At 48.4% G+C, this 17,451-nt stretch overlaps 1 protein-coding gene across 2 annotated transcripts; it reads right to left on the bottom strand.

The window, feature by feature from the left end:
* Nucleotides 1-2,103: 2,103 nt before the first annotated feature.
* LOC113936574 (SIGLEC family-like protein 1) lies at nt 2,104-16,407 on the bottom strand. 2 transcript variants are annotated; one of them, XM_027619939.2, is made up of 6 exons: nt 16,329-16,407; nt 10,033-10,316; nt 9,404-9,685; nt 9,174-9,270; nt 3,924-4,062; nt 2,104-2,992 (listed from the first exon to the last, which is right to left on the bottom strand). In XM_027619939.2, the coding sequence occupies exons 2-6, from the start codon at nt 10,070-10,072 to the stop codon at nt 2,888-2,890; spliced, it is 663 nt and encodes a 220-aa protein (XP_027475740.1). In that variant the 5' UTR covers nt 10,073-10,316; nt 16,329-16,407; the 3' UTR covers nt 2,104-2,887. The 2 variants fall into 2 exon arrangements, with proteins under 2 accessions (XP_027475740.1, XP_027475739.1); XM_027619938.2 differs by lacking the exon at nt 16,329-16,407 and adding an exon at nt 15,502-15,860.
* Nucleotides 16,408-17,451: the final 1,044 nt, after the last annotated feature.

Raw genomic sequence — 17,451 nt, 5'->3', positions numbered from 1 at the left:
ATGCCCTGCTCGGTGCCAGGTAGCCATGAACACATTCCCACTTCACAGTGACGCATGATGTTATGCTCCCATCCTGCAGATGAAGCTGGGAATGGGGTACCTGACCAGCCCACACTCGGGGCGGTGCTGGGGTCCCATCACAGGTAGCCCAGCTCCAGCGCCCCGTGGCCGACCATGAAGATTCATGCTCCCACAGCCCCGCTGCAGTGACCAATGGGGATCCTTACCCTGGAGAGGCAGGGACAGTGGCAGCCCTGTCCACCACCATCCTCCAAACCTAGCAAAGTGCAGGCACACAAAGGGTTAACTGAGAGTGGACCGATGGCGGCTGTTGAGAGAATGAGATGAGTGGGGAGCAGGGACTTGCTCCCAGAGAGATTCTTTCTCCAGCCTGCTCCAGCCTTCAGGTCTCCTGCATCAGTAGAAGCCATCCTGATGGACAGGGCTCCCAGGAACGGGTGGGAAGGACCCTCCCCTTTCTGAATGTCAGCTTCCCTTGTGGGAAAAGGTGGGGGACTAGCTCCTGTCTCATAAAGTTGAGGTGTGACCTTAGGGAGGTTTCTTTCTTCCCGCCCCCCCCCCCCATAGGAGGTTTCTTAACCTCTCTGGGCCTCAGTTTCCTCCTCTGTAAAATGAACACGACCACCAGACCCGTTCCACGGTGCTGCTGGGCTATGTGGATAAAGGAGGCCTGAGGGCTTGGAGTGCACTGGGTGCCATCATCACGGTTGTCCCCATCATCTCCTGAAGGAACAGGGGAAGGGTATTCCTAAAGTCCACCTCCCCCATGATCTCCTCCTCGGGTCGAGTGAGGAAATAGCAAGATTTGGCCAGTGACATGAGTGACTGTTGATCACATAACCAGAGACTGGGAGTTCGTCTGGAGGTGAGTAGTCACCTCAGGCTAGATGGGGACCAAGCAGCCTCCTCTGATGGATAATGGGTTTCAGCAGCTTAGGCATCCACCTCCGAGCCTCAGTGACCCCCTACTCTCAGCCCCGCCCTCCCGCGGAGGCACCTGTGTCCCAGTCTGGGCAGGGAGCGGCTGCTCTCACGCCTGTGTCCCTGCAAGGCTCGGCATGAGTGTGGCACCTGGGGGCCTGGGGGAAACGTGTATTAGATGAGGAACAGAGGGAGCGGGCGAGACAGGGATGGTGACGGAGGCAAAGAGTGACGAGGAGGGGTGGGGGGGTGAACCAGAGACTCTGGAGAGAGGTCAGCCAGGCAGCCACTCCTTGGCTGATGATCCACTTTCCAACCTCATCTTCATCTGTGGAGCTGCTCTGGCTCCCCGCCACCTACCTGTGGGGACAGCACGTTTTTTCTTGAACTGTGTGTCCCTGTGTCCACGAGTCTGTAACTGGCTGGGTGACCACTGAGGCCAGTGAGCAGGGGAGCTTCCTCCTGTGGTGCCTTGCCTGGCTCATTCCTCCCTGCTGTTGCCCCCCGTTTGTGCTGCCCTCGCTGGAGCATCCCAGGCAACCCCTGCCCCCGGCCCCCCGCTTTCCCAGCATGTCTGCCCAGCTCAGGTGGCAATGCTCCAGCTCCTGGTTCTCCCGATGAGGCCACGCTCTCTCTTCCCTGTGCCAGCCCCGGCCCCTCCCTGATGCTCCCTGCACGCAGCCTTGGCCCTGCTGGCCGAGACCCGGGACGGCCTTGCGGGCAGGACCTGAACCTCACTCTTCTGTGTCCCCGACCCAAGGCCTGCCACATGGGGACACCACAGCTGTTTGTGACAGCACACGTGAATGAATTCCTGGAACGTCTTTCCTCCACCTAAATAATTCTTCCTCATCCTTCCAGACCCAAGCCGCTGCCCAGGGTCTAGGGATTCTTTTTCCACTGGGCAAGATGCTCGCATTCTGAGTGACAACACCTTTGGGCAGGAGGTGTGTTTAGAGAAAAGGTGTCTCCTCCACATCTATGTTTCTGATCAGACTTGCAAACAATAGGTCCACGTATGGCTTTTCGGGGGCCCGTGCTGCTTTTTAAAAAGTTATTAATAGTTTGAATCCAGAAATTTCACACTGGAATCTAGATTTCTGGATTCTTCTGAAAACAAACAAATGAATAGATAAAACAGAAACCAGAAGACCCAGCAGATCTCATTCCTGCTGCGGGAGGGGGCAGGTAAGAGTTGGAACTGAGTTCGCTGCTGCTGGCGCCCCCTGCAGGTGGGGGCATCTGCTCTCAAGACCACCTGGTTCCCATAGGGGCCAAGAGCACTCATTTTGTTACCTGCTGGACTCCTGTGGGCTTTTGAGTTTGCAGCCTCCGCACTATAGTCTTATAAGGTCAGGAGAAAATAGCCAGGGGACAGGGATGACTGCTCCAGGGAACAAGGGTCCTGGGATGGAGGGGTCCTGAGCAGTGCACAGTCTTGCTGTGTGGTCCAAGGCACTGTGAGCCTCCGTTTCCCCGTTTGCAATGTGGGGGGTGTGGAGGGCAGGCTTCATGATCCCCCCCGTATCCCTGCAGAAAACCTTTGGGGCTTCTTTAGTGTTTCAGGTGCTTCCCTCCCATGGGTCTCAGTTTCCCTCTGTGGAGTGCAGAGCCTAGCTTTGCTTGGCAGTGCCCGAGGCTGCAGGAGGGTCACTGTCACTTTGGGTCACAGTGCCCATGTGGACAATGGCTTTAGCCCATCTGCTGGTGCTGTCTCCCCCCAGGCTCCTCTGTATGTCATCCGTGCCCCTGCAGGTCGGCCTGCCTGCCCAGACCGCGCTGCTCAAGGGCAGGGAGCAGGCATGTCCCTGGTGGGGGAGGGGGCTGACAAACAGGCCCGGCTTGTGGGAGTCCTTGTGGGGTGAATGTGTGAGCTCCTGGTGCTGGTCTCCGGTCTTAGAGTCTCACATGGAGTTGCTGCTCCAGCTCTGTAGGTCCGTGAAGTCTAACTGGGCCGGTGGATCCAGGCGTCTGTGAGCCACGTGTCTATCTTGATCTGTCTGGGAGTTTTCCTGTCCACGGTCAGTCCTTCTGGCTCAAGAGCCCTAGACTGTGGGGGAACAAGATCCTGGCATTCTTCTGTCTTGGCCAAGCCCTTCTCCTCTCTGGGTCCCCACCAGTGGAGGGATATGACTAACTCCTTGCTGCCTCTGTCACAGGCAGAAGCGTGCCCTCCGCCTCGCGGCCCCCTTCCTCCCCACAATTCATATGTTGAAGCCCTAACCCCCAGTACCTCACACTGACTTTATCTGGAGACAGGGCCTTTAAAGAAATAATTAAGTTAAAATGAGGCCATTAGCGTGGGCCCTAATCCATTATGACCGGTGTCCTCACACAAGAGGAGGCGATTAGGACACAGACACACGCACAGGGAAGGCCGTGTGAGGACACAGGGAGAAGGTGGCCCTCTATAAGCCAAGGAGAGAGCTCGGAAGAAACCAGCCCTGCCGACACCTTGGTCTTGGTTTTCTGGCCTCTGGAACTGTGAAAATATCTGCTGTTTAAGCTCCTGAGTCCGGGGCACTTTATGGCAGCCCAGAGCAGACTAGCAAGGCCTACACCTTAGTGTTTACTGTTCTCTTCTGGCAGGGCAGTGGCCACTTGTGGCCAAGTCTGCCTCCCCAGCTGGGGCAAGGGCTGGGCCTGCCCTTCAGGGTCCTCACCATCCACAGCAAAGGGGGCTCTGCTGCTGGAAGGGGACTTGACTTGAGGAACCAGACAGACACTCGGGGAAGGCCCCGTCCTGCCAGTGGCCACACCTCGGAATGAGGAGGAGAGATTGCCAGCAGCACAGACCCTCTGGGCTCTGACCCTGGAGGGTTGGGTTTGCAGGTCCAGGGGCCCCTGACAATCTTTGTTTCTAAGGAGTGCTCCTTGGTGGTGCCAACGGTCAGTGAGTGGGTTCAGGCAGCTTGTTGAGTTCAGCTGGCCTCAGCTGTGCAGCAGCCTGGCTGGTGGCCAATCCCAGCCCAGGGACTTACCTCCATCTGATGCCCAGCGGTTTTGGCTTCAGACTTCACGGCTGTTTCTGGCTCCTCCAGCAGCTCTGGTTTCTGAATGATTGGGGCCTCTTTGAACTTGACAATGGGCCTGTCCTCCCACCATTGAAGTATCTTCATTCTAAGGTAATGAGCCCTGTGGTTAATACTGTGCTCAGTCTCCCTGTTCCTAGAAGGAACCCTGGGCTGGGGGTCAGAAGACCCTTTCCCTCCATTTCCTGGTTCTGTGACCAGTACCCCCCTCTCCTTATCAAACAGGCACACAAATCCCTACTCTCTTGGCCCGGATCCTCTTCCTAGCCTCTTTTCCAGCCTCCTGCCCCAGAGCTGGCCTGCATCTTCCCTGCCCAGCCATCCCATGGCTCCCCAGCACCCCCACGACAAAGTCCCAGCCTTCCAACCCAGTGGCCCTTCATGGTGGTGCCTTTCCTCAGCTTCTCTCCCAGCCCTGTAATGTCTCAATATGTATATGATTTTTTTTTCCAGACTAATTTTTTTTCACCTTTCCTCTTTCTCTTAATATTTCCGCCGTATCTGGGCATATTAGTACATTGACAGCTTCCTCAGTCTTTTTCACATCTGCGTAGTGCTCTGTTGTGTAGATGTACCATTGAATCCACAACTGGTCCCTTCCCTTTCTTGCCCTGGCAACTGCAACTGCCCTGCTCCCTGGCCCTCTGCTTTGCCCAGTCTGGCTCTTCCCTCGGAGTGGGATTTTGTTTGTATTCAAGTGTGGTGAAGCCAACAGATCGGAGGATGGTTGTGTTGAAAAGATAGTTTGTTATTCAAAGTTCCCAAGAGGTGGGACCCCTGGGTGGCTCAGTCAGTTAAGCATCTGCCTTCAGCTCAGGTCATGATCCCAGGGTTCCGCTTCTCCATCTCCCTCGGCCTCTCCCCTTGCTTGTGCTCTCTCTCTCTCTCTCTCTCTCTCTGACAATAAATAAAATCTTTAAAAAAAATTTCAAAGTTCCCAAGAGGGGGCACACCATGCCACACAGGGCCACACAGGGAAGCACCAGGGTTGGTCAGGAGGTAGGAGTGAGGGGGAAGCACGTGTGGGAGCTTTTATTGTGGTTTCCATGGGACTGAAACTGCATAGTAGGCAGGTTTAGGACTGGCCCACAAAAATACCTCACCCACCTGGACATTAGTTGAGGATGGCCCTGTGACTGAAGCAGGGACAATCAGAGTCTTCTCTGGAATTGATGTGTCTCCAAGAGGAAGACAAGTCCTGTTTCAGCTAGAGTTGCTGAGATAGGATACAATCATGTGGCTGCTCCTGGCCATTTTGCCACTAGGTGGAGAGAGCCTCCAGAGGTCAAGTAAACACAGAAGGAAGCAGAGCAAAGGCATGGGGATGGCAGACTCTTAATAACGTCATTTGAATACCTAGATCCAGTCATGCCTGAAGTACAGATATTCCCTGTTATAGGCTGAATTGTGTCCTCCTCATCCCATCCAATTCATTTGCTGAAGTTCCAACACCCAGTACCTCAGAATATAACTGTATTTGAAGACAGGGCCTTTAAAAAGGTAATTAAGGTAAAATGAGGTCCTATGGATGGACCCTAATCCATGTGACTGTATTTGGATAGGGCCTTCAATGAGGTGATTAAGTTAAACTGAGGCTGTTAGGTGGATCCTAATCCAATATGACTTGTGTCCTTGTAAGAACAGGGATGGGGTGCCTGGGTGGCTCAGTAGGTAAGTGGCAGACTCTGGATTTCGGCTCAAGTCACTGTCTCAGGGTTGTGGGATCGAGCTCTGTCTTGGGCTCTGCACTCAGCACAGAGTCGGCTTGTCCTTCTCCCTCAGCTCCTCCCCCCACTCATTCTCTCTTGCTCTCTCTCTAAAATAAATAAATAAAATCTTTAAAAAAAAAAAAAAAGAAGAAGAAGGACAGAGAGCAGGGGTGTGTGTGCACACAAGGGTGACCATGTGAAGAGGCAAGAGGGTGGCCATGTGCAAGCCAAGGAGAGTCTCAGGAGAAACCAGTCCTGCTGACACCTGGATCTTGGACTTCCAGCCTCCAGAACTATGAGAAAATAAATCTCTGTTGTTGAAGTCTTAGACTTAACAGATGGTCAATATGTTCCTGTAGCAGATCACATACAGATGGCTGCAAATTTCTGGCATTCCTCCCATGGAGAAACAGGGTCTATTTTCTCTTCCCCTTGAATCTTGGCTAGTCTGTGACTTGCTCTAAGAGAATATGATGGAAGTGACCCTCTATCAATTCCAGGCCTAGCCTTAATTAAAAAGGACTGGCAACTTTTGCCTTGGAAGAGACCGTGCTGGCAAGGCTCTGACACTGCATGGAAAGCGAGAGGGGCCCAGCTGAGCCCAGCCCTCTGTCTGTCCGCAGCAAAATGCCAGGCATGTGAGTGAAGGCATCTTGGACCCTCTGGCCCGGCCCAGCAGCCAGCTAAATATCACCAAGTGACCTCAGTGGATACCACAGGAAGCCGAAGAATCATTCAGTTGGGCCCTGCTCACATTCCTGATCCATGAAATTGTGCTATATACTAAAACAACCATTGTTTAAAGTCACTAAGCTTAGGGGACTGTAATATAGCAACAAATAACCCTAACTGTTCCCTTTTTCCTTAATTTTGCTGAATTCAGCTCTTGTCACTCACAACTGGAAGAGTCCTAACTGTGACTTATCTCCTTTAACCATCATCCCTTATGCATTATTCCCCAAAACTTTTCCACCTATTCCACCTATGACGGTTTAAATCCCAAGACCCCATGCTCTGACTAGTTCTGTCTTATTCAGCCTTCTTATGCTCCCATCCAGTCTTGTGTTCTTGTTCTTTGATCTCACAGATGGAGGCTTCAGATCCAAGACACCACATTCCCTAGCCCTCGCGAAAGCCTTCTTGTTTTCTCTTCCTTACCTCCCTGCCCCACAGGGTACAATGGCTACCCACTCGAAGTGCTCTTTCCCTCCAGCTTTCACATCTCTCTTGTCTCCCACCCCATCCATCCTTCCATGACATCCTGCCTGGAAAGACCCAAACCTAGATCAACGCCACCATTCACTCTTTCTCTTCCAACGACCACTACTGGGAGGAAACATCACACAGCAATGACATTGGTGTCGCTATTCCAATCGCCTCATCACCATCACCACTCTTCTTGATCCCTTCCCCTCACCCCTGCTCCCACCCACATCACTTTCAGCAGATGGCCTCACCACCCTCCTTCATTGTGGAAAAAAAAAAACAAAAAAAAAAACAGAAACAAAAACCCACGGGTAGGAGGGCCTCACCCCACCCACCAGAATCATAAATGTTACCTAAAGTGAACAAGAAAAATATAGAACATCTGCCATTGGATTTTGAGAATAATTTTGAGAGTAAGGATAACTGACTGCTTTAGACAGTGCCATTTCAGTGGCATGGTGCTGGAGAGCAGATTGCAGGAGAGACTGACGAATGTAAGGGTGATGAGAATCAGGCAGTGGGTGTAAACTCGTCTCTCAAAAAAAAATTGGATGGTACATAGAGGGAGTTTTTGGGGCTGAGGTAGGAGAGATTTGGGCATGTTTATATACTTCAGAGAAAGAGCCAGTGAAGAAAGAGTGATTGAAAATTTAGGAGACAGAAGGGATGATTAATGGAGTGTGGAGGAAATGGAGTCCCAGGCAAAAGAGGTGAGGCTGACCTTGGACAAGAAGAGGGATGTCTCTTTCTCTGAAAAAGGCAAGGAGTAAATCACCAGTGCCAGTGGCAATAACTCTGTAGGTGTTGGGGAGTTGCTTTTTTCCTGTGAAGTAGGTAAAACTTACTGCTGAGTGAGGGGGAGGAGATAAGAGAATCGGGGAAGGAAAGAAAACATCTGTAATACTGACAGGGCACCACGTTGGGGAAGGAAGGCTCTTAGGGGTGTGTGGGAGGATTTTTTCTTTTTTTTTAAAAAAAAGATTTATTTATATTAGAGAAAGAGAGTGGGGGGGGAGGGGCAGAGGGAGAGGGAAAGAAGCAGACTCCCCGTTGAGCAAGGAGCCCGAAGTGGGGCTTGATCCCAGGATCCTGAGATCATGACCTGAGCTGAAATCGAGGGTCAGACACTTAACCGACTGAACCACCCAGGCGCCCTGTGTGGGAGGATTTCTAGGCAGTATGGGTGCTACCCTCCCCTGCAAGGATGGAGATTCTGAAGGCTGGGGTCCCCTTGGTATCCCCCTTGTATGGATCTCTAAACTAGCACTTGCTTACTTGTCTATGTCCTTGGAAAACGCAGGCCACAGGGCAAGAGGAAAAACAGAGAAAAAAAGAGAGCCTGAGAAACATTTTTTTTTTTGAAAGTCTGAGAAATATTAAATGAGAAGCCCACAGTGAAAGGAAAGGGTGGAAGCAACCTATGAAACAATGATTGAAAAATTTCCAGGGTTGATAAAAGATACCAGAACACAGATGAAAGAGGCCAAAAAGATGTACAGAACAGCAAACAGACAAAAAAAGATATCCACACTTAGTCACATCAGAGTAGAACCATTAGCACTAATAGTATCCAAAAGCCCAGATGGCTGTGGGGGCCCTGAAAAGGCGCCCAGCTCAGCGCCAGGGAAGGTTTCCTGGAGCACATGATGGAAGGGCTGTGAGCTGAGCCCTAAATGATGAGTAAATGTCAGCCAGGTGAGAGAGGGGAGCAGGGATGGGAGGTGAAGTGCAGGGAAGGGCACTGAGCAGAAGTCACAGTACAACTAGAAAAGATGACCTTGATTTAAGGGCTATGTATCTGTGGGACACTGCCTTCATCAAGTGTAGAATACACATTCTGTTTAAGCCTATGTGGAATATTTATAAAAACTACACAAAAATTGTGCCACAAAGAAAATAACTGAAATAATGCATATTATTAAATCCACTTATTGGATTTAAGCTAGAAATAAAGAAAACAGGATTATTAGAAAACACTGGTGTGTCTAAGAAAAACTCTCCTGGGTCAAGAATCATAATGGAAATTAGAAATATTTTAACCAAGTGATACTAAAATACTTTGTATTAAAGTTTGTGAGATACAGCTAAAGTCATGCTTAGAGGGAAATTTATAGTCTTAAATGCAAATATTGGAGAAGAAGAATGGCTAAATTAAATGATATAAGAGACCATGTTAAGAGGGCAAAGAAGAACAGACTGGAAGAACGATGATGAAGGAAATAACATAAATAAATGTAGTAGGTGTTGGAAAGGGCTTGATGATGCATTTTAACCTGATACTCACGTGAGGAGGACAAGGAAGAACAGCGTGGAGACAATGGATCCATACACAATGCCCTGGGTCAGCCCTTTCACCAACACATTGGAATCTGAATGCTTATCTGGAATCAGAAGGAAGTGAGAGTGGTTTTTTTTCCCCCCCCTAAGGCTGTGAAGTTTGAGCCTGCACCCATCCTCATTTTGATTCCCATGTGTTGTCGTTCTAGCCCAGTCAGTAGACCCCTGTGTACCTACCTGGTAGGAGGAAGATACGTGCAGCATGGATTCCATATTGGTTCCTCCCCTCACAGCGGAGATTCGGGAGTATGTCTGGCTCCCCGATGAGGCTGATGGTGCTGTTGTTCCAGGTGCCAAATATGGTGGAAGTCACCTGGAGGACCTTATCTGTGTTGTTCACACTCACAGGGACACCTTCCAACAACCACTCCATAGAGGGTGTGGGGAGCCCATGGAAAGAACAGCTGCACTGCAGAGTCTTCTCCAAGGAACAAGAGGAATTGAGCAGTCTTGTGGGTGCTGTGGGGAGAGAAGGTCAGCAGTCAGCAAGGCATCCTGACTTCCTGTCTCCACTTTCTCCAGGACCCAGCCTTTTCCTTATTCCTGATTCCCAAGTCGCTTCGGAAAGACTTTCTGGAAGCCCACAGAAGCTGGGCTTCTCAGACCAGGTCCCCTTCATCCTCTTCTTCATCTGTGTCTGATTCTGGCTCAGCTCTTACCTCTGGTCTTTCAGCCACAGAAGCCCGGTAAAGATGGGACAGCTTCCCAGACTCCTCCCACCCAACCCCACCCCAGGACTAAGGAATTTCTCCTGGGCCCACCACTTCTCCCAGACTCTGGATCTTCCTTTGCCCACCAGCACTCACAGACCACTTGGAGCATGACCACAGCATTTCCAGTGAACATAGCTGGGGAGAAATTCAAACGACATCCGAGGGTGGTGCTATAATCCTAAGGCTTCAGGGTGAAGTGCAGCAGTAGGAGGAGGAGTTGCTGGAGCCATCTGTGTTGGAGAACATGGTGGGCCAATTCCAGGAAAGGAAAGGGGTTTTGCTTTCTTTTCAGGTGCCTTTGACGGTACAAGTCAAGGTCATAGGATCCCCAGCCACAAGAATCTCTAGGATGTGGAGCTCTGGTTTCTGGGTCTGGTCTGAAGGGAAAGACAGATTGGACTGAAAAGAGGGACTCTCATGGATACTTCAATGATGCACAGTGTTTCCAGGTTACAAAGTGCTTTCTCACCCATAAGTTCACTTGGTACCCCTCCCCTACTCTGATAACCTCAGGGAACCCGAGACTGTTACTGTTGGTTAGATTTTCACAAGTATATTTCCCTTTTCTGCACTGTCTAGGTGAGCAAACTGAGGAGACTTGCTTAAGGAGGCAGAGCTTGAACCTGAACCCTGGGCTCTCAAGCCTGAGGGTGAGAGAATTTTCCAAGATCTACATTGCCTATGATTCCTTACCTGTCTCCTAGCTCACACCTCCTAGGGTCAGCTCCTACGCTGCATCTTCCCTCCCAATCCAACTCTCCCCTCAGGCTCTGCCCCTTTCCAGCAGACCTGTGATCACTTCGGCCCTCTACCTCTTACTTGCTGGATGCTGTGGGGTAAGTCACTTCCCCTCTCTTTGCCATTTCTATTTGGAAAAATAAAGTTATCAATTGTACCTATATCATCGTATTATTGTTGTAAAAATGAAATGCCTAGGATTTTATAAAGCCCTATGAAGTAAAAACCACACAATTACCAGAACATCTTTTTTACAACCCACCCATTGAATGAGCTTGAATGTCATCTGATATGGAGAGTTTGATATCCCCCTACAGGAAGGACTCTTGGTTTCTAGATCTGCACAGAATAAATATGTCATGCTGTTCCTTTTAAGTACATTGTGGACCAGCAGTGTACAGTCTTGTTCTTCAAGGTTTCAAATAGTGCGGAATCTGCCCTTGGTGTTATTATCTATGGTAGCACTGGGTTGATTTATAGCTACATGGGAGCTGATATTTTTATTGAGCCAGTAGGCTATGGGTACAGAATTGCTTGGGGATTCCTTGGGAAGTTCAAATATTCCAAGGATTATATCTCTTCCACTGGTATCTTCTTGACTTCCACCAAAACATGAGAAAGTAACCCTGTGGGGAGGGATTCAAGTTGAAAAACTGACTTACCTAGTGTCCTCCAGTATCCCACTTGTGCATTCAAGGATTAACCTTACCCTAGGAAGGTTTGAGCCTTTCCCAGCTCTAGGGAGGTAACCTCCAAGCCCTTGGAATGTCCTCCTGATAAGAGTGTCTATTTACCTAGGGCCATGGGTCATGCCAGATAGGCCATATGAACAAAGTGATTTGTGGTGGGGACCTTGGGCCACATGTGGTATCAGCCTGACCTCTGGAGAAGCTGGAGACTAAGGTCAGCCATGCCTATGGGACCAGGCCCCCAGTAAAAACCCTGGATACTAAAGCTCGGTGAGTTTCCCTGCTTGGCAACACTGGGCATATCGCCAAACATTATTGCCAGGAGAAGTAAACACTGTATGCACAACTCTACTGGGAGAAGACAAGTGAAAGCTCATACCTAGTCTCTCCTAGATCCTGCCCTACATGCCTCTTCCCTCTGCTTATTTTAAACTCCATTTGTTTGTTATAATAAACTGTAACTGAAAATATAACAATTCTGCTGAGTTCTGTGAGTGCTTCTTGTGAATCACTGAACCTGGGGGGGGGTCTTGTGGACTCCTAAGTGTGCCACCCCAGTTTAGCCTGCTGGGTTTTTTTTATTGTTCTTATTGTTGGTAGTAATTTTATCTTGTGAAGTTGGCCATGTATCTCCATTTCTGAATCTCAGTTTCTCAATCAGTAAAATTGGCACAATACTACCAGTGCTGCAATGTTGTGAGAATTAAGAGATAGTAACTACAAAAGCACATAGTGCCCTCTAATAATTGTAGATTGTAACTTAGCTTTTGGCCTTCACTGAACAATTATTCTTTTCCCTGCTTTCTTCATTTCCCAGGCGGCAGCTCCCTTATGTACAAAATGGAGGGAGGCTGAACTTCATGGCTCCCGAGGCCACTTCTAGTAATGCCATCCTAAAATTATGGTAGTAACACTGACCTGTGTAAGTGTTTATAGATTTTCCAACACCTTCATAGAAATTAGGTTAAGCCATCCTTATAATGGTTTTTTATAGTCCCTTAGACAGATGGGAAACGGGTTCAGAGAGGTTAAGGGACTGCTTCAGGTTATAGAGAAAGGAGTAACAGCATCAGGCCTAGAACCTGGCTTTCCATGCGTTAAGTCCCAGTATTTCAAAACATCACCACCGGGGTCTCAACACTCTTGGCTCTGGAGCACCATGCTATTTCTCTTCTCTAAGATGTGACTTAATTAACACCCACCATACAGATGATGGTGTTGAGAGAGCAGATGTGTGTATGTTTATCACTGAAGTTCTAGAGTGGCATGGGCTGGCATTAAAATGGAACTAAGAGTCAGAAGAGTTGGGCACTCCAATACTGAAATTTCTAGTGACTTGTGGCAAGTTGCTGAATCTCCCAAGGCCTGTTTCCTCATCTGTGAAATGAGAACAATAATTCTTCAGGGAGTTGTTGGGTAAATGAAATGGGACACACTGTGGGTCACAGAACAGGCACATGGAAGACGTTTATTACTTATTATTTATCAAGTACTTAATTCTCTATGTCTTCACCTCTTCACCTTACTTCGGCCCTTGCCCGTCTTCCACTCCCCACCGATACCCACCTCACCCCTAGCCTTTTGTCTCTTCCTCAGACCCGTCCCACCCTGCTTCTCATTCCACTTACCCCACCACAACAGCAGCAATGACAGCAGCACCAACAGGATCTCAGGGATGAGAGAGGGCCTGGACCTACCCTGCTGCTAACCCTGGCCTCATCCATGTTGTGGAGGACAGGATTTGGAATAGCTGAGGGGAGGGTCGGCAGTAAGAGGCATGAGGGGGAGGTAGAGGTAAATTCATGGCCTACTGGGGGCTTTTGTCTCTTCAATCACTCTGAAATTCTGTTCACCTTGAAAATTAGGAGCCTCATGGGAACAGATGCTAAGGAGCTTCAAGGATAGAACAGTGTCTCCAAGACTCTCTCTGAAGCCTCAATACCATGTCTTTCTTCTTTCTCCTCCAGTCTTCGCCCCCAGGTCCTTCGCTCTTTGAAGAACCTTAACTGCCAGGCCGAGAAGCTTGGCCTCTCTCCCAAGTCGATGGGGGAAGTCAGGAAAATCATTTTCAAAGGTTTTGAAACATGGGGAACAAGTCTTAGAAAGAATTGAAAAAGATGTTCACGTCCCCTGAAGCTATAAATCAAAAGATACTGTTCTGTGTCATAAAAGGGTTCAAGGAATCTGATTTGATATTGTCCAAAACTGAGAATGTTAATTAGAATATAATTTATGTTCTCCTTTACAATATAGTTTTGTATGAATATTCATGACTGTTACTGACTTGTTCTGTTCTCTGTTGACACAAATCCGCCCTTGGAAGAACAATTTAAACAAAGTGGTCTTAGGAGACTCTAAAGACATTAGAAATTATTCCACGTCTTATGAAAATGATATCCAAATAAAGTGGAATTCTGACCAGCTGTCTTATTTGATAATTTATTGCTCTGGTAACAATAATATTATAACTGACATCTCTGTTTTCTTATATTGTACACCTATCTGTAAGATCGTACTCTTCTCTTCTCCCACATGTGCAATGCAAATAAAAACCTTGGACTCTGCTAGATTTATTATTAAGCAAATATTTTGAGAGACTTGTCTACTTAGAATAACAACCATGAGGCTACCTGCTGAAGACTTTGGGGATTTCTGCTTTTCTGATATTAGCACCACTTTCTCTTTGTTGTTTTCTTCTTTTCCAAAACGCATCCCCTCTTGCTCCTCCTCCTCCTCTTTCCCTGGAATATGGATGTGACGCTGGAGGTGGAGCAGCCATTTGGCAACCATGAGATAACCATAAAGATCAAAGCCACAGACTAAGGATGTCAGTGACAACAGTATAGGGGTTCTGGTTCCCTGACAGCTTTGTGGAGCTGCTACATTCACCTTGTACAGCCTACTAACGTGCTTCCTCTTCATTTGGTTGTTGCTCTCATTGGGAAATTGGTGAAATATCCTACCAGGGGAACTATCCAAGAGTGAGATTCTTGAGGAAAGATCCTACATCAAATAGATCTTTGTGTCCTCCACGGTCTTAGAAACTTTCTTGTCTGATAAATATTCACTGAAAAAAATGTATAAGCACAAGTCTTGATGATTTTCCAACTATTAGTTTCCAGTTGAATTCCACTGTGATCAGAAAACATACTTTATATGATTCCAATTCATTTAAATTTGTTGAGACTTGTTTTATAGGTCAGAACATGGTCTAAATGTTCCGGGAGCTGTTGAGTACAGTGTGTATGCTACTATTGTTGGATGGAATATTCTATAAATGTCATTTAAGTCAATTTGGTTGATGGCATTTTTTTTATTAAGATTTTATTTATTTATTTGACAGAGAGAGAGAGAGCCAAGCACAGGGAGCGGCAGGCAAAGGGAGGAGGAGAAGCAGGCTCCCTGCTGAGCAATAAGCCCGACCTGGGGCTCGATCCCAGGACCCTGGGATCACGACCTGAATGAAAGCAGATGCTTACCAACTGAGCCACCCAGGCACCCCAGTTGATGGTATTCTATATCCATACCAATTTTTTCATCTGCTTGCTCAGTTACTGAGAGGGGAGAGTTGATTTGCCTAGTTCTCCTTTCAGTTAGATTAGGTGTTTTTTTTTTAATTTTTGAAATTAAAAATTTTAATAAGAAATTAATTCTCAGAATCTAATTGAATATAGTGATTTATTTACAACCTCAAATCAAGGATTGAGGAGAGCTCTGGGGTGGTTCCAGACAGTGCTTTGCCAGTAACTCGCCGGAAACTTTAGGCAAGTGCTGTTCCCTCTCGTTTCCCCCCATTTTCCCCATCTGTAAAATGAGCAGGTGCCCAGTGTGTAACGGTCCTTCCAACTTCAAAATTCTGATCTCTTCCAAGTTTCATTCCCTTCTCCAGGGCTTGGCGCAGCCGTGGGTTTTCTCCACAAGAAACCTCTTTCCTCTTCCCGCTAAACAGTCATTTCCTTTTCCAGTCTTACCACCTCGTCTTGGGTGCCCACAGCTCCAGCCTGGACTGTCCTCAGCGCGTCTCCACTCTGCTATTTCCTTAACAACTCAACGTCCTCTTTGAGTTTGGTTAAGTGCATCATGTGCACTTAGCCAAACTCACCGATTGGCTGACTTACTACTTACAGGAACTTACTTTTCAGAGGGATGAATTGATGGCTGATTTAATGCCTCTCGACGAGCCGGATCAACTGACACATGCAATAAGCACGTGTACAACTACTGACTGAGTGCCTCACTGGGAAGGGACTAAGGTAGAGGAAAGTTAACTGATTAGCTCACTCATAACCAGTTCACTAGGTGACCTGAGAGTCTCCAGCCTCGCCAACGTCCCAAGGGCCAGAGGTCACGTGGGGATGCCCCTCCCCGAAGCCCCGCCCCCCAGGCGTACCAGTGAGCACGCGTGAATCTGTCCAGAGCCAATCAGGGCCTGCGGATGCGTGTGGGGGCTGCTGGGACAGGGAGAGACAGCGAAGCAGAACCGTTGGTCTCCTGGGCTTGACGCCGTCCGTTGCAACCGGGGCTTCGTTTATCCTGAGCCAGAAGTTCTAGACCCCTGCCGGGTCCTGGAGACGCAGGCCAATCACTCTGTAAGGGATACTCCTTCCTCAAGCCAGTACTTGTGGGAAAGCAGGTGATGGGGTGGATTGAAAGCCATCGACCAAAGAACGAAATGCCCAGTGCTTGACTCTCAGGGCCCATCAGAGGGCATCTTGGTGCCCCTTTCCCCTCCTGCAAGCAGGGTCCCATTCACGAACAAACCGAGACACGTGAGGAAGACCCAGTTGTCCAGTCTCTGTCAGAACCTATCCTTGACCCAGTCCCAACCCAGTTCCCATCCGCTATCCCGTTTCTCTTCTAGATGGCATTCTCCAGTCCCTAGGAGCCCGCTGTCCGAAGTCACAGAGCACATGAGGAAATAACCCTCCCTCCGTGAGTGAGGATAAAACATGAACTTCTCACCAGAGTCTGTGAAGCCCTGAAAGGTCTGGCACCTCAGGATCTCACCCTTGCATCTGAGCTCTGGTGCACAGACCCCCTCTGGGCTCTTGGACTCCCATCCCAGAGCCTAGAATCTACTGTTCTGCTGACCAGACCCTAATAATCCGTTCGATCTCAGCACAGACGTCACTTTCTCAGAGAGGCCTTCTCTGATTCTCTAATCCAAACTAGGTTCCTCCCCTGGTCCCTTATACTTTCTCATAGTGTTAGGTCCTTTTTCTTCCTAGCACTTGTCAACATTTTAAGCTGCAATTTTGCCTTTATTCCTTCGTTGTGTACCTGTGTAGACCACGAGCTTCATGGAGGCAGGGCCAGTGTCTGGCTTGTTCACCTCATTATCTGGCACAAAGTGGATGCTCCTATTTCTGTGGAATCTGTGAACTGCATGCCAAAAGGGTGCCTACACATGTGAGGGCTTATATAAACATCTGCTCTTGGGTACAGGATGACCATCACATTGTGCTGGATGGAGAACCACTGGATTTACACACAAATAATGCCCCAGGGAAGAGATGACCCTTTTTGCAACCTCTAAAAATTACCAGCATCTGGCTCCAGAAGGGAGTGTCATCCATTCTGAGGGGAACAGTACACAGGTGTGGTCCATTCTCATGCCAGATTCTTGTTCTCATTCCTTGTATGCCTGCCTTTCAGCCTGGCCAAGAAGTATTGCACTAACCTCCTGAGTGGGCTCTTTGCCTCCAGTCTTCTAAGTACATCTTCAACAACTACTCCTAGAATGATCTTTCACTATGTATCTGGCCACTTCTTTTTTTTTCTTTCTTTTTTTTTAGTTTCAGTGGTAGAATTTAGTGATTCATCAGTTGCATATAACCCCAGTGCTCATTACATCAAGTGCCCTCCTTAATGCCCATTACCCAGTTACCCTTCCCCCCACTGACCACCCCTCCAGCAATCCTGTTTGTTTCCTAGAGTTCAGTGTCTCTTATGATTTGTCTCCCTCTCAATTTTCATTTTATTTTTTCTTCCCTTCCCCTATGTCCAACTGTTTTGTTTCTTAAATTCCACATATGAGTGAAATCATATGGTATTTGTCTTTCTCTGACTAACTTATTTAGCTTAG

The sequence above is a fragment of the Zalophus californianus genome, chromosome 17, assembly GCF_009762305.2.
Source record: "Zalophus californianus isolate mZalCal1 chromosome 17, mZalCal1.pri.v2, whole genome shotgun sequence".
NCBI classification, from domain to species: domain Eukaryota; kingdom Metazoa; phylum Chordata; class Mammalia; order Carnivora; family Otariidae; genus Zalophus; species Zalophus californianus.
This window is presented reverse-complemented; position numbering and strand designations above follow the sequence as displayed.